Here is a 27,638-nt window from a genome sequence, read left to right as displayed (position 1 = left end):
CCACGACTTGCTGCGTTTACATCTTTGCAGTCAGGTTTGTGTGTCTTGCATTGTATCACCGTTGCGCGAGTTGTACATGACGGCGGCAAACCAAGCCGTATAGCTTCGCCCGGCCTAATCGCTCCGCCTATATATCCTTCAGCTTATCCTTTGCTCGAGATCCGGAGAGTCCCTCTTTCGGTCCCCCGCACTCTCTGCCTCTTCTCTTCAACACTCTGGCGATATATTTCTCGTTTCCACTTGCCGATTTCTGCCGCGCTACCAGCATGAGCACATCACCGTTAAACAACACGGGTGGCGCTACGCCATGGCAAGACAAGCTTGAAGGTACGACTTATCTATTGCCCGCTTCATAGCGAAGAATATAGTCTGACTCCACACAGAGGCGTGCCGCGCGGCGCAGCTTGTCCCTCCAAAATTCCAGATTGTATCTGACCGTCGCGGTTTGTTTTCCTAATGCACGCAGTACCGAGTCTTCACTAACGAGAGCACTACAAAAGGTGGTAGAACGGCGTGGTCAAGCACGGTCGAAGTGCAAGGACAGATTGTGAACGCCCGTTTCTGGTACGATGGAAGGAACCTCAACAACGCGAAAGAGGATGCTGCAGAATGTGCCGTGAATTGGCTCACTGGTAATTCCAGTAACTCTACCGCCGCTTCGAACACTGCGGCAGCTTCGACCGCCAGATCCGGCTGGTGATTCTACAGCCATTGGCTGCCACGACGGGCAGAGCCCCTACAATTTTGGTGCCGTTACTGGGCGAATCGGCGTATGGGGGCTGCGTTGCTAGCCTTGTTTTCGCGAAAATTCTCAACGGTTCTTTGCGGCATCTAGCGAGCTTGCGCGGCTTGACACAGTGGTAGTAGTCCGAGCCGTTGGTGGTGTTGCATTTGGCATCCTTGCTAGGGTCGCAGTGGATGGGGCCGGATGGAAGCGGAGCAGTATTGAGCCACGAGCTCTTTTATCTTAGGTATTTACAATTAGCTACTCTCAAAAGGCGGTCGACGGCATAATTGCAGATGGATATTTCAGCGGCATAGCGGTTTGGTACACTGGTTTGTACTGGGGGTCAGGCATCACACGCGATTGAGGCGGCGCAGGCTCTGACCTGCAAAGGTCTACAAGAACGGCACAATGTACGCATTGTTGGATATCACATCGATTGGTGACTTGGCATATTATTCGAGAATAATTCAACAGAAAATGCTTCCTATAGAAACCACTCGCGACGGGCAACACGTCTGCCGAGCCGATTTCCGTGTAAGTCGAGGATTTGAGGCTTCCAAGGAGGCCCTTAATGGCGTGAGAGGGCCCGCGCGACGAGTGTAAAAGACCAATGTAGAGCTCCAACAGCACAAAATCAACCTTCACGAGCTCGAAGAAAACATATCTTGCTCGCCATTTTAAAATTTCCTTGCCTTCTGGAGAATAAGAGTGCATTGCTGCTTCCGCCAATATTCTGTTCTAAGTGCAGGGTAAGCTGCTCTTCCCGGAACGGATAAGCTCTGTTCCGGCGCCGGCGCGCCAGGAGCTACGACGACCCAGGAAATTTCGTCTGGCAACATACCACGCGAGCTCCTGCAATTGTGACGACGTACCATAACTTCCCAATCGAGGAAACCAGTTTTGTCCACAATGGCGGCCGCGATGCCTAGGGGAATTCGAATCCTGCACTCGTGCAGAGGTCTCGCCATACGTCCGAAGCCTGTGTGCAGCAGACCTCAGGCGCTCCAGCAACTAGCACGACCCTATCGCTTCCAATCGAATGACACAAGAAGCCAAACCCCAAGCGCAGCGGAAACAAATGCCGCTGGCGAGGCCAGTTTCAATACAGAGGTAATTCCATCCGTCGTGCCACGCTCAATCGACCGATCTTGAAGGAGCACGAAGACTGACTGGGTCGGACCTTACAGGCATCCATTGCGAATCCAATCGACAGTATTGACGATGCGGCGCTCGAGAAGATGATGTACGGCGGCCGATCAGCTCAACAAGGCGGTCTGACGGAAGCTCAGGAGGAGGTGCTGTACCGAGACGGCGCAATCCCTCCCGCAACGGACGCCGAGACGGTGCTGGCAGTAGGGGCTGCTGAGGCAGCCGAGCTCGAAGCAGCCGACGAGGCTGGCGAGGACATCCAGAATCTCGGACACAAATGGCCTCTGCCGCAAAAGCCGTACCCCGACGGGTTCAACGTCAAGAAGCGATACCACCCCGTGGTGGAACAGATTACGAGGCTAATGATGCGAGACGGCAAGCTGGCTGCTGCTCAACGGGTATGTTCATTTTACGCTGCAGGCGCGCTATTTGGCGGCAAGCCGAGTACTAACGAGGTTTTCGGCTATAGAATCTGGCAATGACGATGAACTTTCTCCGAATGGCACCCGAACCGACATTTAGCCCCAAGTTCCCCCTGCTGCCCGGGACGCCGCCTGCGTCGCACTTGTCGCTGAACCCGGTGCTATACCTGACGGTGGCGATTGACTCTGTGGCGCCGCTCATCCGGGTCAAGGCGATCCCCGGCGCGGGCGGCGGCGGACGGGCGCTGGACATGCCGCAGCCGCTGACGGTGCGGCAGCGCAGGCGACGGGCGTTTACGTGGATTTTGGAGGCGGTGGAGAAGAAGCCGAGCAAGGGCAGCGGGCGGACGCAGTTTGCGCACCGGCTGGCGGACGAAATCATCGCCGTGGTCGAGGGCCGGTCGTCGGTGTGGGAGAAGCGGAAGCTCATCCACAAGCAGGGCACGACGGCGCGAGCCAACGTGGAGAAGAGGATTATGATTAAGAAGAGCGCTGGGAAATAATCAAAGGGGAAGAGATGCATGAGAGGATGTGAGTGGCTTGTACTTTGTATATTAGGGGTCTTACAGCCGTTCTTTTCTTCCTTCTGTCGTCCTACTACGCATCACCATCAGCGAGGGGGCAGAAGGAAAATGTAAAATATAGAAATGCCAAGAGGCAGAATTGCATGTGGCTATTCGGAGTTGTTGATTCTGATGTGTGGAAATTGCGATTGGATGGAGTTTGGGCATTGCTGGTAAAGGCCGAGCCGCTGGATAAAGCTGGATGCATGTCTTGGTTAGGACTGATGGCGTAAGTGGAAGCTAGTCTGACGAAGGGGCGTCTGAGAGCCGTCGTGGGGAGGATACCCGTGATTATGAATCTCCCGAGGTGAAATGAGCATTTGTCGTGACTTTTTACTGCTTTGTCTTAGCTATGTGACTATCGTGTGAAGTGCGCATGACAAGGTGTAGAAGAAGGGTCGCTGCCAAGCTCGAGCTAGAGAAAGACTGGACACTGGTAACGACAGCGTACGCCTGCGAAAAAGGGTTATTGTGTCAAAAAGAAGCAAGACTTTTTTTCTCTAGGATATGTACGTGGGCTCATCTCGGCATGAGAGAGCCAATCTGAGTACTTGTGGGTTAGTGGTACCATTGCTTGCTTACTGTAGTTGTGTACTCAGTACAGATTAGGCACCAGTAATCTGTACGAGCGGAGAGGAAGACTTGGCGCCGCTGGTGGCGACAGCCTGCCCGGACGGAGGGCATGTGACGGCCGCTGGCGCTTGGGGGTCTGCATAAGGTTTTGGTTAGGCTCACGGCAAGATCAAGTCGACGTCGCAGCCCAGTTTTTTGGGGGTGAGAGGGGGGGGGGGACATGCGGTGATGCTCTGGAAGCGGGTTGACTGTCAGAGGCAGAGTCTTTTGCAACAAAGATTGCCTCTTTTCTTTGGACTTTATTTTGTTGGGCTGATATTCTTTGCTTTGACATTCTCGGTGAGTCCATGGGCTGTTGTTTTAGCCGTGCCAATGTGCACGACAGGGCAGGGGCATTTACCAGTATTGGATTGGTTTGCCGACGCCACTTGGTGCTCCAGCGAGAAACAGGCGTGGCGGGCAGTGTTTGCGGTGCTGCGCGCTGCTCAGCCTCCGCAGACGGACGGCGAACAAGGTGTCGAGCGGCCACTGTCTGCTGCGCCATCTGCACTCGAGCTCCCTCTTCAGGCGCTAGCTCCAGCAACCCTGGCACTGGCTCCAGCACTCAATCTCGCTGCTTACAGCGCTGCCCACAGCCCACCTCGCCACTGTTACCCGCCAGCTAAAATGCCAGCTGCAGCCGCTAAAAGCAAATCCTGACACCACTTGGAGGGCGACCTGCTGGGCTGTTTGGCTGTCTTCTGCCTGGTGCCACCACAGTAACCCCACATTGTAAAGTAAACCCCCCCTTCCCAGGCAGTCGGCTCATCGCAAGTCATTCATCTTCGACAGCCAAGAAAAGGAAAAAAAGAGAGGCCATCTACTTTTGCTGTTGTCATCTCACATATAGCTTTGAGACTTCGGGCCTTACATCCCTGCTGTCTTTGCTCGAGCTATCAGCACTGCGAATCACGCCATTCTACCTTCTCAGACATGCTGCGCCTGGCCACTTCTCCCTCCACCGAAACCCTCTGACATCTTTCCTCTGCCTCTGCGCCTGCGCCCCCGCAGCAGCTCCAGGGCCTGCAAGCAAGCAATCAACCCCAGCAACGAGACTGCGACCACTCGCGTCTCGCAATCAGCTGTCTATCTGCAGGTGCCTTCAAAATCAAAGCCTGATCACGTCAAAAGATATTTGACACCCGAACCCCTTCTCTTTCAATCGACAGCCCGCCGCCGCTGGCAGCATCAGTGCCAGAGCCGAGACGAGGCACAGCCACCGCAGCCAGACCGAACACAGCCGACACTCTGCCCACCGCGGTTAAAGGCAATTCTCTTCGATTCGGTCCAGACTCTACTCTTCACACCGCAGATACCGCAAAACCGTTCATCATGTCGCGAAACCCCAACCTGCCCATGAGCATCGACGCCATGCTCGACATGGAGCGCGAGGAGGTGCTGGCTCTGCTCGAGAATAAGAAGTCGGGCGGCGCTGGAGGCGCCATGCGATCGAGCTCCCCGTACACGAACGCCCCGCGCTCCCCTGTCCGGAGCATGCTGGATGTAGGCGACGACGATGCAGGCTCTGCGCATGGGCGTACGAGCCCGGCGCCGCAGCCTCCCGTGCGAAGCATGCTCGACATTGACGGGGCGCCACCCGCTGCCCGGCCCGGCCGCAGCATGCTTGACGTCGGCGGCCCTGCTGCCATGCGGCCCAGCTCCCAGACCCGATCAGCATACAACAGAAGCACGCCCAGCTCGCCCACCATGGCCAATGCATCGATTTATAGAAGCTCTAACCAACCCCCAACCTCCAGACTGCACCCGCGAAGCTCTTCTGATGCGGCATTCAAGCCTGCCGAATTTGGACCTCGAAAGTCGCTGGGAAGCAATGACCGCGTCTCAGAGTATCAATTTTCTGGCATCCTGCCTAGCAGTGCCTCGGGGAACCTCATACCCAAGCGGTCGTCACAGAACAAAAAACCCTCTGGGGGCAGCTCGCTAGTCGACGCGCTGCGAGGTTATGATTTCAGCGGCCTCCAGCTTCCAAGTCGTGCTAGGAACTCGTCAGCTAACCGCCCTGGATACCACCAGTCCAAGTCCCCGCACAACCGCTGGAATGATCGATCCAAGTCACCAGCTGTACCGCGCGACTCCAACCAGGTCATGCTCGGCGATGGGCGAATTGTGGACATGAATAACGCATACAGAAGGCTCTCAGACGCAAACCTGGCCTTTTCTTCCGGCAGCCTCTCCCAGCTTCCCATGCGGAAACGATCCGACGACGCGGGAGCTGGACGCCTGATCAAAGACTATCTCGGCCCCGATGGCGAGCACCTCGAGTCTAGTGACGACGACGAGCCGCTTTCATCGGATGACGAGGATCGTGGCCGTAAGAAGGCTCCACGCTCTCTGAACCCCGATGCAAAGGGTGAGGCCGACGAAGACAAGTCTCGCTCCCGCTCTGGTGGTAGCAAGCGCGCGGCTCTGAGTCTCCTTGCCGCGGCTGATGAGGACCGCTCCAACATCGCATCGCAGCAGAGCTACCAATACAGGTCTCTTTTGGAGCCGGAAATCAAGGTGACAAACACGTCTGGTGAGACGGTCAAGCCTAGTAAGACGGGCGTACACCCTCACACGAGCTACGACCACAATCCGCATTCCGCTACGCAATCTGTTGTCGACTCGGACGAAGAGGCAGACGTGGACGATATCAAGCGAGCACAGAAGCTGTCGTTTACCATGACGAATGCTCTACACAACCCCGAGGCACACAGGTCCATCCGCATCATTTACCGCGGCGAATATCACAAGATAGCGCAGAGCGCCGAGGACGAGCACCACCGGCTGCGCAAGTACCTGGTGGCGACGGATCTGAGCGACGAGTCGACGCATGCGCTGGAGTGGGCGATAGGAACGGTCATTCGCGACGGCGACACGCTGATTGCGATTTACTGCGTGGACGAGGAGACGGGCGTGACCGGGGACGGGGTGCAGGTGCCCGATGACGTGGCGGCCATGAAGGAGCAGGCGGCGGCCATCAACACGGTGACCAACACCAGGGTGTCACCGGCGCCACTCAGCCCGGTGACGGAGTTCAAAAAGATGCACCGGCGCGACGACTCGTCGGGGACAACGGGCAGCAAATCGCCGGCGCCGGTGGCGCGCAGCGACAGGACCAAGGCGGAGGAGGAGCGGGAGCGGGCGATTCAGGTCATGACGGAAAAGATTCTGCGACTTCTCCGAAAGACGAAGCTGCAGGTGCGCGTGATTGTCGAGGTGCTGCACTGCAAGAACCCGCGCCACCTGATTACGGAGGTGATTGACTTGGTGAACCCGACACTGGTGGTGATTGGCAGCCGAGGCCGAAGTGCCCTCAAGGGGTAAGTTTGTTCTTTCTTCCTATATTCTCTGATTCAGGAGAGGATGGGCGTGTTGAAAACACATGCTAACAAATTGCAGCGTCATTCTGGGTTCGTTTTCCAATTACCTGGTGACCAAGAGCTCGGTGCCGGTCATGGTTGCGAGGAAACGGCTGCGAAAGCAGAGCAAGTACAAGCAAAAAGCAATTCGGCAGGTCAACAACCTGAGCAACCCAACAGCGCGAAGCCTGGCGAGCGCCAAGATTGACTAAAAGGCCAAGTCTCGGATGAAGAAGTGTGGTGGTCGACATGGGCGAAGGGATAGGTGGCATGTGGTCAAGTAGACGTGTGGGAGTTTTTGGCCTGGATTTTCTACTCCTCTCTCAGCGTTTCTTTTTTCTTTTTATAATTCTAGCTTCTTGCTTCTTACTTTCTCATTTGATATCTGATTCTACATCTGGCAAGCGCGGGAGAAGGAGGACAAGAGAGACCGTAGCAAGGTGTGCATCACGTTTGGTGTTTCTGCGCGGCGAATGAAGGATGGTAGGGCATAGGCCCCACGGCTAAAGGCTGCTGGGATAGGGTTTCATCACAATTGTTTTTTTTTTTTGGTATCTCTTCTCTTACTTTTCTTCCTAACTAGCGAATGAAGAAGCTGTTTCTTGACTTTGTTTCCGTCCGTCGGAGTAAATGAAGCTTGACGATTGTCCTGCATGCTCTTGATGCAAAGTGATTATGCTGTGAAGGAGAGGGGGTCGGAGGGGCATTAGAGGGGTATCTGACGAGGGGCCCAGAGCAAAACCAGCCATGAGAGATGATTTGAGGGCGTGGATGTAAAAAACTGGCCGCTTGATCAGCGGCCAGGTGGTGGAATAGTGGTGGTAGGCCGGGTCAACGAGGCCGCGGCCAGCGAGGCCTGTGTAAGCTGGTCCATTCGTGCATCCATCCACACACTTTGGCCAAGCAGCCTTTTCTTCTGACAATGGAAAATCTCTGAGAATTTGTATTGCAATAAACACACGGATTCTTTATTCTTCGGCAATTATATGTGAAACAAAAGATGTGCAAGCCGGATAAAAGGGTGACCTGAAAATAGATGCTCGACGACCTCTGGCTGGAATGGTGGCAGGAAACTGCAGGTGGAGGGGTAACGAGACTCTGAGACAACGCTCTGCAGCCACGGCAGCTGATTGGCTGGGAGGCGCTGCAACGGGCAGGTTCTAGCGGGTTTTGGGGCCGTTTTTAGTGGCACGACTCATCGACGTACAGTGGACGAGTGCCGAAAGTGGGCAAGCCTAATATGTATGGAAGTTGTAAGCCTAACGAATTGTCCCCAACCTCGTCCATTTTCACCGCCCGAGTCCAAAGTTCACGGTAGTCTGGGCCAGTTGCCGTGACTTTTCCCTCTCGCTATATACTGATAAATCTCAGGACGACAGAAACCAAGCGCTGGCTGTCTGCGCTACTGGAGCCCCCCTTTACCATACCCCTAGTCCTGACGGCCGCCTTCTCCCAGCCCAACCGCTCTCTCACTTACACTGGCACCCTAATACCAGGCAGCTGCCTTCCGTGCCCAAAGACCTTTGGTTCCCCAGCAAACCAGGGCCATTCGATTCTTTCCCAGAGAGAGAGCTGGGACAGGCCGGCTGTTCGATATCAGTCTTCGTGGTTCGCGGACGGTTCGAGGGTGTGCTCCCAGCGCCTAATCGCCGAACCACCACTCACTCACGCACACACACCCCCTCCTCATACAGAGAACCACCCACACAACAACAACAAGAACCAACCAAAGAACCACCCCCTCCCCCTCCCCCTCCTCCTTGTCCTCTTTTCCAGCCTCAACCTGCTACTATGCAGTCCCTCTTCTCCGTCACAAACAACGTCTCCCTCGTCAGCATCACCGTCACCCCCGGCACCTTTCTCGCCGTCGTCGCCCTGCTGCTCTGCTTCCTCACCCTCTACATCCCCGTCGTCCCGCACATACGCCTGCCCCGTGTGTCACTGCCGCGCAACCTCTGGCAGCCGCCGTCGCCGTCGCCGCCGCAGACACACGCCTCGCACGGCAGCGAATCACCCTCGTCAGCGCTGGTGCACCGCCGTGCCACCTCAGCATCTTCCAGCTCCTTCGGTGCTGCTGTTGCTGCAACAACCGCCACCGCCAGTAGACGGCGGCACAACAGGCTCCAAAAGGTGCTGCCGGCACTGCCACCACCACCTCGATCGCGTGGTGCGCTGCCAGCGCCCCCGTCGTTGATTGAGAAGCTCACGCCCACGAGGCAGCTTGCGCTCCCCGAGTTTATCTCCTCCTACTGGAGTGGGCGTGGTCGCGAGACAACCCCTCCCCCTCCTGCACCACCTCCCAAGCATGGCGCCCACACCTTTACCCCCGCCAACAACGCCGCCACCTGCAGAATCACCAATAATAAGAAGGTCGACCCCGGCAGAGATTATAACGACAGTGGTGGAAACAACCACAGCAGCAGCAGCAGCAGCAGCAGCAGACGATCAAGACTATCATCTGGACGCTTCTCTGCAAGACTTCGAACCTCCAGTCAGCCCCATGACGACGGCCACCTCGCTCTCGTCGACCAGACACTCCTCGGCGCTGCCCAGCAGCGAGCTCGCGGCGGACTCGGACGACCAGACGGCGCCGGCGCCGGCGCCGGAGTCGAGCCTCGTCGCGGACTCGGACGCGGACTCCGCCGCTGGTGGCTACTCACCACCGGCGTGGCGGAGGCTCGGCAACGGCGACCGCAGCAACGGCTTCTGGAGGACCCCCCCGCGGGTGGGTGATGAGCTCGTCGCCCGGGCCATGCCGCCGCGGATATCGTCGGAACGAGGCTCGTCGCTGCCGTTGTCCGAGGTGAGCGAGCAGGACGACGACGATGACTCGACCGGCAGCAGCTCCGAAGGCAGCAGCGATATACTGCAGCGCGCGACGCAGACGAGGCTCCCGCCGGGAAGCCAGAGCCCGGAAAAGATGCGCAGCCCGAGCCCGCAAGTAAAACGCAGCTCAAGCCCACAGCGGCACGACGATGCAGTCAAGCTCGAGCCTGTAGATTCCACGCTCCTCACACGTACACCACTACTTCCACCAGAAGCACCCTCCGAAAATTGCAAGTATTACCCTTTTGCGACGACATTCCATGGCAGAACTTACCTGCTAACCCCATGGTCAAACAGATATCCGATTCGCCGTCCGCGCCGAGGTCCAGCAGCGCACCGAGCTCATCGAGGCCACCGTCTCCTTTGTGCGCAGGCGCTACCGGGCCGCGACGTCCTCGTGGCGCGCCCTCTTCGCCAACGCCGCCGTCGCGCTCTTCAGCGTGCTCTTCGTCAAGACGCTGCTGCAGCCCGTCGCGCAGCGCCCGGCCGGCGACCTCGTCAAGGTGGCGGGCGTCGCGCGCTCGTTTGAGCCGCTCATCTACTACTCGGAGAGCGCCGTCGCGCAGGTCCACGAGCTGCAGGCGACGAGCGTCGCCGTCTGGGACCTGGGCGAGAGCGTGCGCTCCAGCGGCATGAAGGACGCCGAGAGCATCGTCTCGGACCTCGACGCGCTCAGCGAGACGATGAGGACGCTGTCTGTCGAGATGACCAAGTTCTTTGCCCGCGTGGATGGCGACGTCGATGGGTATGCTCCTCTCCTCCTTGACCCCGTCCCCAATCAGCCCCCCCCCTGCTAAACACCCGCTCTGCAGCATACTCAACGTCATGGACTGGGCCAAGATGCACCTCAACCGCCTCAACAGCACCCCGCCGCCGTCCACCATGTCGGCCGCCTACGACAACCTCCACAACCTGCTCTCGCGCGCGCGCGTCCTCGAGGACGCCCACGGCGCGCCCACGCCGTTTGGCAGCCTGACCACGTACATCTTTGGCCCGTCGGGCCCGCAGCGCGAGCAGCGCGTCATCCAGCTGCTCTTCACCGAGTTCCTCGCGGTGCTCGAGGACAGCATCGCCGCCGAGCTGCAGCATAGCGTCACGCTCTTTGCGCTCTTCGCCGCCGTCGACGCGCGCTTCCTCAACCTCGCCCGCGCCGTCGTCCGCGAGTCGTCGGCCCAGGAGGAGCTGCACGCCGACACGCTCGCCAGCCTCTGGGTGCGGCTGCTCGGCGCGCGCGCCGCCGAGCTGCGCAAGTTTGGCAAGAACCTCGACCTCCTCCACCACGTCCGCGACAAGACGGTCCGCAACAAGCGCGTCCTCGTCGACCACCACGGCCGCCTCCTCACCCTCAAGGCCTCGCTCGAGAGCCTCCGCGGCAAGCTCGTCTCGCCCCTCGTCCGCGGCGCCAACGCCACCACCCTCTCCCTTGACGACCAGATTGCCGGCATCGCCTCGGTCGGCGACCACCTCGCCGAGGTCCGCCGCCAGCAAAAGGGCAAAGTCCTCGAGTACCTCTTCTCCAGCGTGCCGACCGCCCAGAGAAGCCTCGCGGGCGGCGGGGAGGAGGACGAGGACACGCCGCGCCGCGTGGGTGGTTATGATGCCAGCGGGAAAAGGGTGTAAAAGAAAAATGAGTCTACCACGCGTGTCTTGTTCTCATTGTAAACTATATGGTCCTTTTTTCTTTTTCTTTACTTCTTGTCCCCTGGCAACAGTTCTGAATTATTTTCGCGGCGCTACGGGATTGGGAAAACGGCAATGGATGGAAGGATGGTTCCTGTACAGACGGATTGTGTCGTCTATTTTGAAGAGTTTCTTTCACTTTTCGGTTGGAAAATTCTACGGTCTGGAGGCGTCGACAAGGTGTACTCTCTTGGTATTGTTTTGTTTCTTGTATTCAACAGTAGGTAGCCTTTACTTTTACAATGATATAAACCAGATTACAACACTACACGGGACAGACATCACGGGCAGATATGGACATCTACCCGAGTAGCACTAAATGCACAATGCTGCCAATAAACAAACAATCATGAAGCCAACACATCACAGAATATTAATGAGATAATAATTTTTAACATTTTTATTAGTCCTATCAAATAAAGTCTCCCTTGCCTGGTAAAATTCTCGTGGACCACTCGAGGGGTATCTGTGCCCACAGCAATTCTTTCAAACAATCTCGGCTCTCCAACGCCTTTTGCGGCCGTCAGAGCCGCTTGGATTCTCATCCCCACCTCTCGCCATCCGGTTCTTGATCCCAACCCGTCTTGCAACCGCAACTTTTGATTTTTGTGCGCCGTGCCTGACAAGAAATAGCAAGTCCATGTATACAAATGCAACCCTGTAGACAGGCGTAATGAGATAGCAGATATTGTGAGCCGCCGATACTCATACACATGTCAATAAGGTTACCATGATGAAGAAAGCCCATATGTAAACTGAAGTAACAAAGGAAATCAACCAGTTCGGGGTGAGCTGCTCATGCTTGAGCCTCGCTCCCCCCTAGATTCAGAGCCGGCCATTTGCGCTTAGGCCTTGGTCTCCTCCTCCTCCTTCTTCTCCTCACCACCATCCTGGGTCTTGACGTACTCGTCGTAGACCGCAAGGGCCTCGTCGACCTTGGACTTGAGAGCGGCATCATCCTCGATCAAGTTAATGAGTTCGGAGTTGTCCATCTCAAGCAGCATACCAGTGATCTTGCCAGCAAGCTCACCGTTGATGGCCTGAATCTTGGGGAAAATCATCTCACCAAGCATCTGCTTCTGCTGGGCAGGGGGGGCACCGGAAATCTGGGCCTGGAGGGCGGAGCCGTTGTTGTCGCCGGAGCGGGCGGGGGCGGCCTGCTGGTTGTTGTTGGCATTGTTGGCGCCACGGTTGCCACCACGGCCCATGCCACCCTGGCGGTTGTTAGGAGGGAAGCCAGGAACAGCGTTTGGGGGCATGCCAGCGTTGCCACGACCGCCCTGAGGACCGCCACGGCCACCACCGAGAGCAGCCTGCTGAGCCTGCTGAGCCTGCTGCATGGCAGCCATGAACTGGGGAGTACCGGGCTGGCCAAACTGGGGAGGGAACTGGCCGGGCATGTTGTACATGTTAGGTGGCATCTGCTGGGGGCCACCACGGCCGCCCTGCTGGGGGTAGCCGGGGAACTGGCCAGGACGACCACCGGGCATACCCATGCCGGGCTGGGGGAAGGGCATGCCACGGCCACCCTGGGGGATGAACCCGGGCTGCTGACCAGCGGCATAGAAGACGGGAGGCTGCATGAACTGCTGGGGCATACCGGCGGCGGCGGCGGCCTGCTGCATGCGCATCTGGTTGCGAGCTTGGATACTAGCCTCAAGCTGGCTCTTGCGGACGTCCTTGCGCTGGGCGAGGGCAACGTAGAGGGGCTTGCCATTGATCATGCGCTGGTTCATCTCGGCGACGGCCTTGGTGGCGTCGTCAGGGTTGCTGAAGCAGACGAAACCGAAGCCCTTGCTCTTACCGAGCCTCTTGGATCCCTTCTTGTCCTTCTTCTCCTTGTCGCTGCCCTCCTCCTCCTCGGTGTCGTCCTTCTTTTCCTCCTCCTCCTCCTTCTTGTTCTCCTTGTCCTTGTCATCGGCCTCCTTGTCCTCTTCCTCGTCGTCGTCAGAGGGGCTATCTCTCATGACCTTGGCGGAGGTGATGGGACCAAACTCAGTGAACATGGTGCGGAGCTTCTCATCATCAACATCGTCGTCGAGGTTCTTGATGTAGAGGTTGACGCCCTGGTACTTGCTAGCCTTTTCGATGCGGGCAGCCTCGTACGACTTGCGGAGCTCCTCCTCACGCTCGTGCTTCTTCTGGGCACGGCCGACATAGAGTTCCTGGCCGTGGAAGTCCTTGTTGTTGAGCTCGTCAACAGCCTTGTAAGCGGCCTCGTGGGTGGTGTAGTTGACGAAACCGAAACCACGGCTCTTGCCGTCCTGGTCACGGGCAATGGAAGAAGAGGTGACGTCGCCGTGGCTCTCGAAGAGCTCACGGAACTGGTCGTCGGTGACGTCGGGGCTGATGTTCTTGACATAGACGTTGGTGAAGTTGGCCTTCATCTCCTCAAACTTAGACTGGCGGTCCTTCTTGGGAATGTGGTGGCCGACGTAGACCTTCTTCTCGTTGAGAAGCATGCCGTTGACATGCTTGATGGCCTGCTGAGCAGCCTCATCGGTCTCGTAGTGAACGAATCCATATCCCTTGGAGTTGCCGTGCTCGTCCTGAGCAACCTTGCAGGACAAGATGTTGCCAAAGGCGGCAAAGGTGTCGTGGAGAGCCTTGTTGTCAATGGCGACGTCGAGGTTCTTGATGAAGACGTTGCCCTGGCCAGTCTTGCGGAGGGCGGGGTCACGCTGAGACCACATGATGCGGCAGGGGCGGCCCTTGATCAGGGTGTAGTTGAGCTCCTCGAGAGCCTTCTCGCCATCGGGAGTCGAGTTGTAGTTGACGTAGGCGTAGCCGAGAGAGCGGCGGGTGACGGCGTCACGGCAGACACGGATGGAGGCGACGGCACCGATCTGAGAGAAAAGCTCAAAGAGCATAGCCTCCGTGACGGATGGGTCGAGCTCGCCAACGTAGAGGGAGGCAGAGTTCTGGGGGTGGGGAGCGGCCGAGTTGGGGGTAGGGCCAGCATCGTCACCAGCGGCACCGGAGACGGAGGTGTCGACGGAGGGCTTGGCATCGATCGAGGTGTTGCCAAGGTCGCTGGCGAGCTGATCAACAGCGGCGGAGTTGTTGGCGGCGGCCATTTTGTCGTGTTGAGTTAACAAGTCGACGAAACTGCAGCGGTCAATGGTCAGCGTGGAAGTCGGCACAGAGGTCGAGGACAAGGGAAGGCGACGAACAAGTTGATGGAGTCTTGCAGTGGGGATTGACCGGCAACGTATCAGACTGGCTGTTGACGAGGCTGGTATAAGAACAAACACAAAAGACTCTGAGGGAAATGCTCAAAGTAAGATGGTGTTTGGAGTGAAGAGTCGACCTATTTATCGCACGAGACGAGAGGTGGGGACCTGGGGGGTTTTTGGTGGTTTTCAAATTTTTTTGTAAGTTTTCTTGATTGAAGTACAAGAGGAGGGACAGAGAACTAGTGCTAGACTATTCCTCTGAACTAACTCGTCTCGAGAAGTTTTGGGGGTTTTTGGATAGGAGTTTGGTGGTGGTGTGGAAGAAGAGAAGGGGAAAAAAAAAACGAGAATTTGGCCAGATGATATTTTTTTCCCTGGCCTTGACCGACTCTGGTGGAGTGCCCTTGCCGCTTCCCACAAGCAGGCCAAGCCACGCCAAAAAGGTTTGCGCGCGCCGCAAAAGGTGGAAGTGGTGGGTGCGTGCCAGGCACGGGTGAGGACAGTGCGGAACCTACAGTGTGTAGTGATGATATCACGGTGTATTTCCCGGGGCCTTTGTCGTGGAGACTTGACCAGCGGGCAAACGGTACTTGGCAGTTGGCTGGACTTTCTGCAGCGGAGCGCGTACCTTGCGGGCAGCTCGCGGGTATTGTAGACTTGGTCCTGTCGAGATTGTTGAATGAATTCCAAGACGAGAAAAAAGCGGCGAGACGTCGAATAAATACATGGTTGGCGTTTCTCCCAGCTTTCTTGTTTGCCATGTTTTCCACATATTTTTTCTGGTTCTTTTTTTGATGCACGCACTTGTGCTCATGCGCGTCACTTGGCACAGTGCATCTCGCCGGGCCGGCAGGGGTCCCTATTAGTCTGGGGCACTCCGAAATGAAAGAGATGAGCCATGTGAATTTTATCTCACAGCGGCGCCACCTTGATTGAGACGGAAAGCAAGCGTTGACTAAAAGGCTTCCTTCCAGTAAAACAAGGCGAGGGTAAAATTACCGATGTATTGGGCGGCATTGCGGCTCAACCACATGAGCATCGCATCTACACCACTGCGTGCCGTGCGCTGCCAACACAAAGAGACACAAGACGGCAAAAATAGACTAAAAGAGGCTTCATTACTTTCACCCAACGAGCTAGTGACGGCATGGCCAATGCGCTTAGTCAATTAATAAAATTGGAAACGAGGCGACGGACAAAAGATGGGTGATGGCGGCAGGCGTCGAGCAATTGGTGGTGGAAGCGGATAGCACGAAAAAGAACAAGTCGGTGGCGCGAGTCGAGACTATTTGAAATTCATTCTACCTAGGCAAGGCGAAGCACCTAACGAAGCAATGTATTTACCAAGGTGTACACCAAGCCCAAATTAATAAGCCCAAGGCACTGTTGGCGCTGTTCTCTGCCCTGGCTTGTTTGCAGTGTCGACGCTAATAAATCGTCGACGGCCAGGTCATTGGCCACCTCCATCGCCCATCGTGCTCCAGTTTGACTTCATCGCCGTCTCCCGCTGCCCCACCACAGCTCTCTGCTTCCGAGCTGTCATGATATTTACTCGGAACCTCTCATCTTCTCGCCAGATCTTCGTCGTCGCCTCCCCTCCCCTCCTTCATATCACTACCTAGCACAGGCTGCGCTCGCACCACCAGCCATCCTCGCCACAAAGCCCCGAGGGCACAAACACTCCGTCGCCATGTTCTCAACCTTCACGGGTAACTCCAGGCGCCCCCGAAACGTCAACCTCAGTGGTGCCGCCGGAAATCCCTTTGCCAACACCTCCTGGAGCCCATCTACCGTCTCCAGCACCACAAAGACCATATCTGACGCCCAGGCCGACCGTGAGAAACGACAAGCCGAACGCCTGCGTCTCCAGGCTGCCTCGCGTCTTCAGCGAACATGGCGGGGTCACAGAGCACGCTCCCATCTTGCCGACCAACGCCGTGCCACATTCGACAAATTGTACTGCACCCCGGCTTCCGCGGGCAACATTGACAGGCTTCACCGAGCATTCAGTATGCTGCTCTCTTTTTGCACACCAGCCCGACCCGACGATCTCCGACGCTTGCTACAGTACGCGAACGATGCTGCCAACGTCGACGGGGAGAGCCTGTATCCCCAACATACACACCCGTCTCGCATACGGAGATTGGTTGAAATTATAGTTTCTGCCTTGTATTTCAGCGCCAGAAAAGGGTACGACTTCGTTTATTTCCAAAGCTGCTTGTCGTCTAACCTGCCATCTAGCACTCCTGCTGACGAGCTCATCGTTCCTCTCCGCCTCGCTACCCGAATAATACAATCCGTCCACTCAGCGTTGAGCTCCTCCCGCGACAAATACTTTGATGCGTTGGGTTACATCTGCCGACAAGTAGAGGGCGAGGACTGGCTTGAAGAAATCATCGAGAGTATATCTGTCACTCTCCAAGCAGACTCCCAAGGTACGTCCCAAATCACTCATTATCAATCCTCTCCCAGAATCACAGAGCTAACTGTAGTACAACTCAGCTTACACATCTCTTACTTCTCACTTCCTAACCAAGGAAAATATTACACTTTTCGAAAAGAACATCGACCGTTTCGCCGCCATCATCGATGCCGACCAGCTCGGCCACGCAATCACATACATTTACACATTGCCTCGCAATTCCAACGGCGCTCTAGACGAGTTACTATGGCTCCTCGCTCACTTCGTCCATCTCAGCGGAGCGCAGATGTGTTCACAAGCTGGCGTTGGTCAAATTCGCTCCGTTTTTACCCAGTTGTCGGCTCTCTCTTCGGAAATCAGCGCTCGCGTAACCCCAAAATCCCGGATAAACGACTCAGACGCCTCGAGTAGCACAAACCAATCTGCTATCGACCCATATCTCTCCCGTCATCTGTTGTGGCTCATTAGTAATGAAGGCACTTCAAAAATCCTGCGGGATTTCACTGCCAGCTCTATCCAACCAAGCCGCGACGCACTCCAGGGCACAAGCTTGTTAGCAGGATATCTTCTGATGCTATTAAAGAGCTTCCCCGACAGTGCTGATGATGTACGCATGAAATTGTTTCTGGAACAGGTCACAACTCGAACAGGGCCAGTTCCTACGGTCATCTTTCTGTGGCAGATGGTCCAAGAGACCACTGTTTTCCAATCCCTACGCGGAGAGTCTGGACAAACGCTTGGAATTTTGAAGAAATATCTCTCAACTTCCTCACAAGGTGAAGAGACTGTCGACGACCAAGAATGGCGCATCATTCTCCTCTTCCTCGAATTGTACACGTTTATTCTGCGGCTCAGTGATGACGAAGACTTTTTTAGCGGCATTAACCCGTCTCCGTTGCGAGACAACTCTTCGCCTTCGCGCATCCAGGCTTGCAGCTTATCGTTCGATGATGTAAAATCGCTCACTCTTTTTCTGAGAAACGTCGCTTTTACGCTGTATTATAGAGCCCGTGACGTTTCACCAACTCAGGAAGAGCCCCAAGAGGTGGTGCAGTCTCGACTTGACTCTTACCTTGGCGCCGACTCGACACAACAAAAAGAGTCAACTGCTCCTAGCGCTATCAAACTCAAATCTACCAAGTTGGATTTTGACAGCCTTCGCGAAATAATATCTAATGCCATGACAATGCTCTACGAGAGGGATTCCCGTAAACCCTTCCTTCCCAAAGATCACTGGCTCGTCACAGACAAGCTCCAGAGAGAAGATTTTGTGTCTGCCGTCATTGCGGAGGAGCAGCGCCAGCGCGATGAAGAATTGTCCGACAGTGACGACGAAATGGAAGATGCCGATAACGCAATGTCCCCTTTCGATCAAGCAGTCAACTTGACATTTGCCGGCCAACGACTGTCAAGACATGCGAGAATGGAACAGTTGCGGGCACAGCAAAGGCGGGTGCAACGAGAGCGCCGACTGGCAGAAATGGGTCCCAAGTTGGCGATTTTGAAGCACATGCCATTTGCCGTGCCATTTGATACTCGAGTAATGATCTTTAGGCATTTTATTGAACTCGACATGTCGAGAAGGGACCCTGCAGGGCCCTTTTCGGCGTATGGTAAGCACGCAGCGCAGATTCGGAGAGGCCAGCTTTTCGATGATGCCTATGAGGAGCTTTACAATATCGGTGATGGCCTCAAGGACCCAATCCAGATCACATTCGTCGACCAATTCGATCAACCTGAAGCCGGCATTGATGGTGGCGGTGTCACCAAAGAGTTTCTGATTAGTGTCACATCTGAAGCCTTTGGCGACCAGGACGACTCCCTGAATATGTTCACCTCGAGCCCAGACGGGCTACTCTACCCAAACCCAACTGCCATCGACACGGTAAAAGAGACAATGAGGGAAGGCAGACTGAAGGAAACGTCTCCCGAGTGGCGCCATATCCTCAATGAGCAGCTAAAACGGTACGAATTCTTGGGTCGCATTGTCGGCAAATGCATGTACGAGGGCATCCTCGTGGATTTGAACTTTGCTGGATTCTTCCTCCTGAAATGGCCCTCGTCTGGGCCGAATGAGGAGAACAAGTACAAAGGAAGCATCAACGACCTGCGAGACATGGATGAGGAGCTGTACAAGGGCATGCTGCGCCTCAAGAACTATCCTGGTGACGTCTCCGAACTTGGCATCGACTTCACCGTGACGGATCAGGTCTCTATGCCTGGCGCGCCGATCAAGACGGTGACAAAGCTGTTGGTAGCGAACGGTGATCAGGTATACGTAACGAATGATAACCGACCCCTGTACATCTCATACATGGCTCGCCACCGCCTGGTTGTCCAGCCTGCGATGCAAACAGCGGCGTTTTTGCGAGGTCTCCGCGCCATCATCCGGCCATCCTGGCTGTCCATGTTTAACCAGTCCGAGCTTCAGCGCCTAGTCGGCGGCGACTCGTCCGAGATTAACGTCGAGGACTTGCGCCGGAATACTGTCTACAGCGGTCTCTACGAGGTTGGCGATGACAATGAAGAGCACCCGACAATAAAAATGTTTTGGAGGGTCCTGCGCGGGTTTACTGATACACAGCGCAGAGACCTGCTCAAATACGTCAGCTCCACGCCCCGCGCGCCGTTGCTTGGCTTCTCCCAGCTGCGGCCGCTCTTTAGCATTCGTGATGCGGGAACCGATGAGGAACGATTGCCGAGCACGAGCACCTGTGTCAACCTGCTCAAGCTGCCACGATACAGCAGTGAAGCAACGTTGCGACAGAAGCTTCTTTACGCGATCACGTCTGGTGCAGGTTTTGATTTGAGTTAGACAGCGAGAAGAAGGCTTGTATTTCATGCTCTACAAAGTTTGCATTGGCGGAGTAATGGTGTATTTTGTTGGTCTTGTACATTTTTATTGGTTTTGGCGATACGCTCATTTCATAGGCAACGGCATTAAACTAGCGTGAATACATATCAATCATGTGCCGACGTTTAGTCTTGGAAGCTACGTTGTAGAATCTTGGGCTTTCTGTCCGCGAGATCGATGAGCATCTGGCCAAAGAGGCCGTTTGCCCAGGCGAACCTAAACCAGTGTTAGCTGAGATTACTTTTCCTGGCTTCAGCCCAGATAAGGAAACACAAACGTACCATGAACGGCTCCAGTTGGTGTCGTCAAAGGTATTGACGGACTCGTGAATCAGGCCCAGGCCGCTGGTGGCGCCCATGAGCATCTTCAGGCTGCCAGCAATCTCGTCGTCGTCGTCGCTCGTCATGATGCGCATGATGACGCCCATCGGCCAGGCCATGCCGGGGCCCAGGTGCGGCCCGCCGGTCGAGTTGAGGACGGGCCCCGTGCTAAAGTACGGGTTGGAGCGGCTGAGGACGAAGTCGCGAGTGCGCTTGTAGATGGCATTGTCGTTGGCCTCGTAGCCGAGATGCGGGATGCTGAGCAGGGAGGGGATGTTGGCGTCGTCCTGGAAAACGTCTCGTGTAAGTCACCACGCGCCACAACAAGAAGGACGGATTTTTTTCTTTTTACAAACGTACCATGAAATTGACGGAGCCAAAGCCATCCACCTCGTAAGCGTAAATCTCGCCATATTTGGGGTGCTTTACGACTGCATAGTCGTCGATTGCCTTTCTGATGCCCGCGGCCATGTCCTCCATGTCCTTGGCGAGCTTGGCATCCACGCTCTCCATGATGACGGCGCAGTTCTTGAGGTTCTGCGCAAACATCATATTCGCCGGCACAAAGTACTGGTAGATGGTGGAGTCGTCGGACGGGCGGAAGAAGCTGCGCACCATGCCGATGCGGTCCTCGACGGGGTTGCCCTTGCCGTTGTTGGAGACGACCTCGGTCGCCGTGGTGGCGTCGCGGAACCAGGTGTACGGCGAGGGGTTGACGCGCCCGTCGTCGGCGTAGGTGCCGACCATGAGGCCGCGCGCCGTGTCGAGCAGCGCGGACACGGTCTCGCGCCAGGCAAACTTGCCGAAAAAGGCGGCGTCGCCGGTCGCGGAGAAGTAGTCGTGCGAGAGCTGGAAGAAGGCGGCGATGGAGTCGAGCTCGTACTTGCACTCCCAGACCTCGTTGGGGTCGTAGGGCGGCGAGACCGTGTCCCGGCGACCGAGGTTGTTCAGGCGGTGGCCTTCGGGGCTGGTGGAGGAGCGCTTCCGCCGGTGCTGGATGGGCGGGATCTTGGACTCGGCGGGCGGCTGGAAGGAGTTGCAGTAGGGGTTCTTGCGCAGATACCGCGCCTGCAGGTTGATGACGCCGCGGAAGAGCGCGGCGACGGTGTTGGTGTCGTTGCCGGCGGACGTGTCGTTGAGGATGGGCTTGTACGACTGCAGCTGGTTGGCGCTGTCGCGGAGCCACATGGCGTTGATGTCACCGGTAATGACAAACGCGAGCTGTACTTGTCAATCAACTGAAAAGACTTGCGTCCAAAGTCGCACTCCATACCTCTTCTTCGGGGTTGTCGGCCGACGTCCCGCGCCAGAGCACCGTCGTGTCCACCGTGTTGGGCCATGTGTTGAGGAAGAGCCGGTACAGGTCCGGGTCGTGCACTTTTGCCTTCATGTCCTTGATGACACGCTCGACCTCGGGCACCACGTACGAGCGGCACTCCTTCGCGGGGCGCTGGTACGGAAACTTGTACTTGCCGCACGAAAAGGGCTCGTGCCGCTGGCGGGCGTATTGCTCATAGGCCGGGCAGTCGGCGGCGGTGCTCAGACCGGCTGCCAACGCGGCCAATACAAGGTTGTACTTCATTGCGTGTTGCTTTCTGGGGTAGGTGAGTCTTGTGAGGTAGATCGATCTACTAGCTTTTATGAAAATTCAAGAATTAAAACAGGAGGCAAGTGATCATCAGGGTCACTACTACGAGAGGCAAAAACAAAAAGAATGGACAAAAGAAACGCGGGGAGCAAGGGTAATAATATCAGTAAATCTGCAGTCGACAGCGGCATGTGTTGCACGAGAGGAGGGGAAGCGTAGCATTCAAAGTAACAAGGCGTGCGGAGAAAGCATGCAGCTTGTTCAACACACACTTGAGCCCACCTTGTCCGATTTGGAAGGTGAGAGGCCTTGTATACACACCAGTACACGACTACAGCACAATTCTACGTCGCGGTGAAGAGTTCCCGGGCCCCTGCTAGTGAAGCTGTTCGGCCCTCTCCAGAGCTGGCTTGGTGTGGTCGGTCTCGTAAAGTGCAACTAACACGCCAAGGCCTGCAACTTTTCTGCATGAGCTCGGTGTATTAGTCGATTAGTGCTACGCCACCAAAGCCACCGCGAGCAGCGCTCGATGGTGTCAACCTCGACTAGTCGCGTACAAACTACATAGGCTTTTCTTTTGCTTCTCTGCTTTGCAAGATTGGAGGATATGGCGAGGCTGAGAATGAAAATACCAGTCAATATGCAAGAGTACCATGCTGCTCGGGGCGGGTGTCGTTATGTTGGACATGGGCACTGTGAGACAAAACTAGTAGGACCCTCCAGGGGATCCGCATCGCAAGCTTTTGGCCTTGATACAAATACATGATTTTAGATCTGGAAGGGCTGACGTTTGTCCGCCCTTTGCATCTTTCATAATCTGGACTTGTGAAGCAATGTTGACAACTTGCGGCACAGCGTTCAATGCTAGGGCTAAGGCTCAAAATCTGCACAGTTTCCTGCTCCAATCTGGAAAAGTTCATCAGTTCGTTTCCCCGCCTTGGAAATGCAACGCCGGCAGGTAGAAAAAGGGCCGGTTGCAACGCCGTGGCCAGGGAGGTGCTGGCTTTGCGGGGTTGGTCTGTTTGCCAGCAGCCAGCAAAGCCTTTGAAAAAGAGAGCCGACTTTTTACTAGCCACTTGTGTTGGAGAATCCTGCCTTTGCGCCTCTGTGTCTGCTCACCAGCTGACCGCCAGAGCAATCGACTACACGGAAGGAGGTATTCCCGTCGTTGAACTGTCAGTGTCGTCACAAGCTCGCACCCCCCCAGGCCATGGCGCCGCCTCCAAGCCACCGAAAAGGGCTCCAAAAAGCGCACGAATGATCCTTCGGGAAAATCCAAGGCGAGGCTTTCTGTTAGTTGGTTCGTTGGCCTACGCCAAGCCGCTTTGTTTGTGCGGGGGAGCAGGGGAGGAACAGGCTAAAATGGCGATCGCCCGCCAGCGCTCCTCGGGCAAGCCACCAAAGCCCCCGTGGGGAACTTCCCGTGGGGGGACAGCGCCCTGGTGGTTTCAATCCGGGGTCTGTTGAAGCAGATGGAACTGTTGGCAATTCCCATTATCGTGCAGTAGCAGCATGCCAGTAGTTATCGAAGCGAGGCCTAGCCCAGGACCCTAAACTCGAGCCTAATGTGTCGAAAAAATGGTTCAGCTGGACTGTATGCGCCGCAATTGCAAAAGCCGTGCTGCTGGGGAAGTTGCAGCCTTTTCAAGGCTTTTGAAGCGCGCGCGCAGATGAGCTAGCGATCAGGCTCAGTAGTTAGTACGAAGTGAAGACACCAACTGGAAGCTCCCCACCAACTTTTTTTTGCATGAGAGAAGGCTTTTGGAAGGGAGTGGAGTAACAAAAGTTCCTATGCCCGCGGCTAACGACCCGTCTGTTTACGGGAGAGCCTTTGAGCGCAGTAGCACAACGCATGTAGAGGGGATCCTGCAGACGCGAGAAAGGCTGCGGACAGAGGCAAATGCTCTCAAAATTAGAAGAGGCCGCTCAAGTCGGTGCGAAATGCGGCTTTCCTTGCGTGTCAGCCAATTCTGTTCAACCAAACAAGACGCCACAATGACACGCTCATGCAGTGACGGCTCTTCTAGGGATGATTCGGCTCAAGCTTGTGTCTGGCCGTTGCTCCTGTCATCTTATCATGCTACTTTTCCTAGACCCGTTTGGGTATGATGTACTTCGTATGCAGAGGATCAAATGATCTGAACCATCCACACCAAGACAATCCCCCCTGCTCATTCTCCAACCCCGGGCACTTGCTGGCTTCGTTTTTGAATGCGGGGAAGCGAGACTGCGTCGGCGCTGTAGCCGAAATGGCCAGGCGTTGTTAGTTTAAGTGGCCAAAAGGAAAATGTGACAATGGTGTAAGACGGATAAGTTGCCTTGTCGCTTCCCCCGCATGCACAATCCCCCGCATGTATAACTAGGACAACCGCCTCTCTCGCTCCTAGATCCTCCCTTCCCAGCGTTGAAGGGTTTGCCCACGTTGAACAACTGAGCATTTCACAGCGCTCTTCTCTTTTCGATTTGCGATCTTGTGCAGCAGAGAGCACAATGGCGGATAGAAACGTTTCCCCAGGAAATACGGATCCCATTGCCGCATCCGACCCGCAAGATGCGCCGCCACCGCCCGCAGCCCGGGAGGCGTCCAACACGGAGAAGCAGGCCGAGGAGCACGTCGAGGACGCGCCTGGCAGCGATGGCAGTGGTTCGGCACCGGACCTGCACAAGAAGGGCGCTCTGGGATTCATTCAGCAGCAGCATACCATCCCCACGACGGGCAATGTGATGCCGACTGGAAAGTGGGAGTACATTTTCTTCTGCGTTTATTGTAAGTCCTGGACAGCGACCCTCACCACTAAGACGGTCCACCCACTAACAACGACGGATGGCAGACTTTTCCAACAATGGTGCCCGTGAGTATATAAAACAATTCTATAAATGTGCTAGGTCGCGCATTCAATCGAGTACAACTAATCATGGTTCGTTCTAGCGATTGGCGGCAATGGTGGCGCCTTACGACAGGCTCTCACCTCTCAGGCCTTCCCAGACAAAATAGTCCACTGGGGCGGCCAGCATCTGAACTGTAAGGGACCTGCGGCGGCAGCATCACTTTCAATCGCTTTTGTCCCCTGGTCATTTGGACTCACTGATTCCAGTAAACTCTTTCCTCCTCGACATTACTGGTATTCTTTTCGCTGCGCAGCTGGTCACTCTGCTGACAGTCGGCCCCTACGCCGACTACGGCAACTGGCGCCCATGGATCATGATTAGTGAGCTACCTTGGCAATTCCCGCGCGCAATGACAACTCTCTTACTCTTCTGAATCTCCTAGCCGCCCAGTGCATACTTTACATCTGCCAGTTTGCCATGTGCGGCATCAACAAGCCCGAGCAGTGGCAAGCCGCCCAAGCCCTCTACGTTGTGGGCTCGCTGGCTGCCAACATCGCCACGGCTTTCTATACGGCCACGTTTCCCAGTCTGGTCCATAACCTGCCGAAAGTTCTCAAATCCGAGCAGGAAGTACGTGATGGTAGCAAGTCGTACGTTTTGCTTCCCTGGAGAGGGCATTTGAAGTAGCACGCTGACTTGCCACTTCGCAGGGCCGAGGAGCATGCTGAACTCGATTCGTACGAGCGTTCAAAGGTATTTGGCTCCTTCAATAGCACCCTAATTTTTTTCTAGGCTCCTATTCTAACACATCATCACAAAAATCAGCTTTATAATCTGTGCAACATTACCGGCTCGGCCCTCGTCGTCGTCTTCTACGCCATCGCAGTCGGTATTTCGGCCGGCATCGGCTTCGACGGCCCTAAAGAGCTCATTAAATCTTACAATGTATTGATGGGCTATTTCGGTGCTCTCACGGTCATTTTCACTGTCCCGTTCTTTCTTGTTCAGAAGCACCGACCCGGGCAGCAGCTTCCCGAGGGAACCAGCTTCTGGACAGTTGGATTCAAGTACGTCTTATTTGCAACAATTCCCGGTCGCTGCACCATTCTAATATAATTCAAGGCAAATGTGGAGCGCAATGAGGGCGGCAAAGGAGCTTCGCCAGTGCCTGCTCTACCTCCTTGCCTTCTTCATGCTCCAGGAGAGTAAGCCAACCATCAAGGAATCGAGTTGTATAAATGAAAGCTGACATAGTCAGCCTTTGGTACTTATTTTAACATCACTGGTATTCTCCAGAACGAGTATGTCTCCCTCAACACTTGCTCAATGATGAATTCCTCTCGTCCGCGGTTTGATTAGGTACTTACACATCTTTTTCCAACTTTTAGAGTCATCAACTACTCGCCGCTCAAGTTGAACGCCATGAGCTTGGTTGCCGATTTGTCGGGTGGGTCCGGCACGGTATTTGTTCTATTACTGCAGAAGAAGTTCCGCTTTTCAGTCAAAGCTGGCGTTTTCTACGGCGCCTGCATGACGCTCGTGCCCTCTCTCTGGGGAGGCATAGGATACTTCACCAACTCCTTGGGTTTCAAAAACACATGGGAATTCTGGATTGCACAGGCGTGGAACTTCCAAACGGCCGCTTGGGGAAGCTATCAAATAACAATGATCTCTGAGGTTGTTCCGGCGCCCAAGGCCTTCCTGTTCTTCTCCCTGTTCAACTGCGTGGGCAAAACCTCTGGCTTCATTGGCCCGTTTGTGTCTTCGGCCATTATTGAACGGGCTCATGGAAAAACCAATGCGGCTTACTGGTTTCTCTTTGCCATGGGTTCTGTTGGTTGTTTTGCGCTCTGGTTTGTTGACACGGACAAGGCCAAGAGAGACAACGCGCGATACCTGGAGCGTGAAGCCGCCGAGTACTACAGTGAGAGACAGGTCAGAGAAGCACAGGAAGAGAAGCTGAGTCACATCATTTCAGCATGATGGGTAAGACTGTGGCTGAATTGCTTTATGTATGTAGACCCTCGCTGCGCCCTGCATTCAACATGCGGGCAACTCGGCAGCCCAGCAATTGCGGCTGGCTGGACCAGCCCACAATTTATGCACACTTCCTGTATATGCCTGCTATATTAGTTTATATATTTCAGAGCTTATTCATCGAAGTGGCTTTTGTGGCTTGCTGTGTATTGTGGTCGGCGCAGGGGGTACACCGTGTAAGTGGCCTCTTCGTTTTGGCTCGGAGCCAAGTCGCTATCCAAATATTATACTTGCCCCTTGAAATCGCGCATGATATTCCATTAATAATGCACTATCGTATGTCTTTGTAGTAATAGAAAGAATCCTTGCTAATCGTTGAATTGGTCGCGCTGTTCTCGTCAGCCAGGAATCCAACACCTGGCGATGGCGCCGCGCAAGGCACCCCGTGTATATAGCGCCGACAGGATAGAGAGATCGCTTGTCGCAAATACCAGTGCGTTTAAACAACATTGTTTGACCTTGTGATGCGAAGTGGTGATGCGCAGCCACAAGCAATGTAGGGAAAGGCCTGTTTGTATGCCTTTCATAAGAATCACGAGGGCTGGTTCGATTTGACGGTGCGAAAGTTGACGGTGCCGCCGTCATTCTTTCCTAAATATTGGAAGAATCGCTCGCTGCTATTCTAGGCTTGATGTCCATGCTCAATTGATGAGGCGCCGCCACCGGCGTAATGACATCTCTCTTGTCACCCATGGGCTGCGGCTGGGTTAAAGATGGCGCAAGACGTCCATCAAGCGCCCGAGTTGAGATCCAAGGATCGCTATCATGCTTTGAAAGATAAGATGGCAGAAGAAGAAAATGGTCTACGATATGCCACCGTTTCTCTGGTCCTAGCCACGCCAATCTTTGGGCTACGATTGTACCACGCTGTAGTTGGTAAGTTGACAAGTTTTAACTATCAGTATAACGATGGAAGAGACATAGAGGGCTTTGTTGTTTCGGACTGGCAAGCGGCCAGCAGACTTTTTGTAAAAACACGCTGTGATAATCAATGTGAGATCCCGTTTCTTTGTAACTTTGGATCATGCCGGTGGGCTCAATTCCGGCGGAGACGCTGCTCCGGCGCGTTGA

At 55.3% G+C, this 27,638-nt stretch overlaps 9 protein-coding genes across 9 annotated transcripts; 6 read left to right on the top strand and 3 right to left on the bottom strand.

The window, feature by feature from the left end:
• Positions 1-266: 266 nt before the first annotated feature.
• Positions 267-700, top strand: LMH87_009076 (uncharacterized protein; the record flags this gene model as incomplete). The annotated part of the gene is made up of 3 exons (XM_056202349.1): positions 267-327; positions 384-443; positions 501-700. The coding sequence occupies 3 exons, from the start codon at positions 267-269 to the stop codon at positions 698-700; spliced, it is 321 nt and encodes a 106-aa protein (XP_056056921.1).
• A 936-nt stretch (positions 701-1,636) lies between these two features.
• Positions 1,637-2,801, top strand: LMH87_009075 (uncharacterized protein; the record flags this gene model as incomplete). Its single annotated transcript, XM_056202348.1, has 3 exons — positions 1,637-1,837; positions 1,915-2,274; positions 2,346-2,801. The coding sequence occupies 3 exons, from the start codon at positions 1,637-1,639 to the stop codon at positions 2,799-2,801; spliced, it is 1,017 nt and encodes a 338-aa protein (XP_056056920.1).
• Positions 2,802-2,971: 170 nt separating this feature from the next.
• Positions 2,972-3,978, bottom strand: LMH87_009074 (uncharacterized protein; the record flags this gene model as incomplete). The annotated part of the gene is made up of 6 exons (XM_056202347.1): positions 2,972-3,059; positions 3,147-3,197; positions 3,289-3,314; positions 3,444-3,570; positions 3,659-3,759; positions 3,835-3,978. The coding sequence occupies 6 exons, from the start codon at positions 3,976-3,978 to the stop codon at positions 2,972-2,974; spliced, it is 537 nt and encodes a 178-aa protein (XP_056056919.1).
• An 827-nt stretch (positions 3,979-4,805) lies between these two features.
• Positions 4,806-7,047, top strand: LMH87_009073 (uncharacterized protein; the record flags this gene model as incomplete). Its single annotated transcript, XM_056202346.1, has 2 exons — positions 4,806-6,796; positions 6,876-7,047. 2 exons carry the CDS (start codon positions 4,806-4,808, stop codon positions 7,045-7,047), a joined length of 2,163 nt encoding a protein of 720 aa, XP_056056918.1.
• A 1,579-nt stretch (positions 7,048-8,626) lies between these two features.
• LMH87_009072 (uncharacterized protein) lies at positions 8,627-11,281 on the top strand (the record flags this gene model as incomplete). The annotated part of the gene is made up of 4 exons (XM_056202345.1): positions 8,627-9,233; positions 9,328-9,891; positions 9,959-10,406; positions 10,474-11,281. The coding sequence occupies 4 exons, from the start codon at positions 8,627-8,629 to the stop codon at positions 11,279-11,281; spliced, it is 2,427 nt and encodes an 808-aa protein (XP_056056917.1).
• A 905-nt stretch (positions 11,282-12,186) lies between these two features.
• LMH87_009071 (uncharacterized protein) lies at positions 12,187-15,278 on the bottom strand (the record flags this gene model as incomplete). The annotated part of the gene is made up of 3 exons (XM_056202343.1): positions 12,187-14,449; positions 14,515-14,527; positions 15,146-15,278. The coding sequence occupies 3 exons, from the start codon at positions 15,276-15,278 to the stop codon at positions 12,187-12,189; spliced, it is 2,409 nt and encodes an 802-aa protein (XP_056056916.1).
• A 929-nt stretch (positions 15,279-16,207) lies between these two features.
• LMH87_009070 (uncharacterized protein) lies at positions 16,208-19,754 on the top strand (the record flags this gene model as incomplete). Its single annotated transcript, XM_056202342.1, has 3 exons — positions 16,208-16,707; positions 16,759-16,952; positions 17,020-19,754. The coding sequence occupies 3 exons, from the start codon at positions 16,208-16,210 to the stop codon at positions 19,752-19,754; spliced, it is 3,429 nt and encodes a 1,142-aa protein (XP_056056915.1).
• Positions 19,755-19,918: 164 nt separating this feature from the next.
• On the bottom strand, positions 19,919-21,695 carry LMH87_009069 (uncharacterized protein; the record flags this gene model as incomplete). Its single annotated transcript, XM_056202341.1, has 4 exons — positions 19,919-20,009; positions 20,075-20,400; positions 20,474-21,334; positions 21,387-21,695. The coding sequence occupies 4 exons, from the start codon at positions 21,693-21,695 to the stop codon at positions 19,919-19,921; spliced, it is 1,587 nt and encodes a 528-aa protein (XP_056056914.1).
• A 2,496-nt stretch (positions 21,696-24,191) lies between these two features.
• LMH87_009068 (uncharacterized protein) lies at positions 24,192-26,513 on the top strand (the record flags this gene model as incomplete). The annotated part of the gene is made up of 10 exons (XM_056202340.1): positions 24,192-24,468; positions 24,533-24,553; positions 24,631-24,723; positions 24,797-24,910; positions 24,973-25,180; positions 25,241-25,283; positions 25,356-25,597; positions 25,653-25,735; positions 25,789-25,831; positions 25,919-26,513. 10 exons carry the CDS (start codon positions 24,192-24,194, stop codon positions 26,511-26,513), a joined length of 1,719 nt encoding a protein of 572 aa, XP_056056913.1.
• Positions 26,514-27,638: the final 1,125 nt, after the last annotated feature.

This window comes from Akanthomyces muscarius (genome assembly GCF_028009165.1).
Source record: "Akanthomyces muscarius strain Ve6 chromosome Unknown contig_18, whole genome shotgun sequence".
Classification (NCBI taxonomy): domain Eukaryota; kingdom Fungi; phylum Ascomycota; class Sordariomycetes; order Hypocreales; family Cordycipitaceae; genus Akanthomyces; species Akanthomyces muscarius.
The sequence above is the reverse complement of the archived record's forward strand: the minus strand, read 5'-3'. Positions and strand labels throughout refer to the sequence as shown.